The sequence below is a fragment of the Empidonax traillii genome, unplaced genomic scaffold (genome assembly GCF_003031625.1).
Source record: "Empidonax traillii isolate 1590-97213 ecotype Southwest subspecies unplaced genomic scaffold, ASM303162v1 scaffold4643:size9387, whole genome shotgun sequence".
NCBI classification, from domain to species: domain Eukaryota; kingdom Metazoa; phylum Chordata; class Aves; order Passeriformes; family Tyrannidae; genus Empidonax; species Empidonax traillii.
The window spans coordinates 8,058-9,247 of NW_020959836.1; the positions used below are offsets into that span (position 1 = coordinate 8,058).

General features: G+C 51.4%; 1 protein-coding gene across 1 annotated transcript in view; it reads left to right on the forward strand.

Moving 5' to 3' along the window:
• The window catches only part of LOC114072959 (chromatin modification-related protein EAF1-like), a gene marked incomplete at its 3' end in the record, with an annotated part of 8,985 nt that extends 8,051 nt beyond the window's left edge, over positions 1–934 (forward strand). The window contains exon 3 of the mRNA XM_027910771.1: positions 763–934. Coding sequence (XP_027766572.1) covers positions 763–934 — 172 coding nt within the window. The remainder of the gene's footprint in view (positions 1–762) is intronic.
• Between the last annotated feature and the right edge of the window lie 256 nt (positions 935–1,190).

Here is a 1,190-nt window from a genome sequence, read left to right on the forward strand (position 1 = left end):
GGGGGTTGATAGAGGTCAGCAAGGGTCAATGGAGGTCAACGAGGGTCAATGGTGGTCAACGGTGGTCAATGGTGGTCATTGGGGGTTAATAGAGGTCACTGGTGGTCAACGGTGGTCAATGGGGGTTGATAGAGGTCAGCAAGGGTCAATGGAGGTCAACGAGGGTCAATGGTGGTCAAGGGTGGTCAATGGGGGTTGATAGAGGTCAGCAAGGGTCAATGGAGGTCAACGAGGGTCAATGGTGGTCAACGGTGGTCAATGGTGGTCATTGGGGGTTATTAGAGGTCACTGGTGGTCAACGGTGGTCAAGGGTGGTCAATGGTGGTCATTGGGGGTTAATAGAGGTCACTGGTGGTCAATGGTGGTCAGTGGGGGTTAATAAAGGTCAATGGGGGTCAGTGGTGGTCAAGGGTGGTCAAGGGTGGTGAATGGGGGTTAGTAGAGGTCAATGGAGGTCAACGGGGGTCAATGGAGATTCAGGGTGGTCAATGGTGGTCAGTGGTAATAAAGGTCAAGGGTGGTCAAGGGTGGTCAATGGTTAATAGAGGTCAAGGGTGGTCAATGGTTAATAAAGGTCAAGGGTGGTCAAGGGTGGTCAATAGGGGTTCATGGTGGTCAACGGGGGTCCCCAGGGGTCAACGGGGGTTAATAGAAGTCAACGGTGGTCAATGGTAGTCAACAGTGGTCAATGGTGGTCAATGGGGGTTTACAGTGGTCAATGGTGGTCAACAGTGGTCAATGGTGGTCAATGGGGGTTTACAGTGGTCAATGGTGGTCAACAGTGGTCAATGGTGGTCAACAGTGGTCAATGGTGGTCAACAGGGGTCAATGGTGGTCAACGGTGGTCAATGGGGGTCAATAGAGGTCAATGATGGTCAATGGAAGTCAATAGAGGTCAATGGTGGTCAACAGTGGTCAATGGTGGTCAATGGGGGTCAGTAGAGGTCAATGATGGTCAAAGGTAGTCAAGGGAGGTCAATGGAGGTAAATAGAAGTTAATGGGGGTCAGTAGGGGTTAATGGTGGTCAACAGGGGTCAGTGGGGGTCAAGGGTGGTCAAGGGTGGTCAATGCAAGTTAATTGAGGTTAATGGTGGTCAGTGGGGGTCAGTGGTGGTCAATGGCGGTTAATAGAGGTCAGTAGGGGTTAATGGAGATCAATGGAGGTCAACGGTTGTCAGTGGTGGTCAAT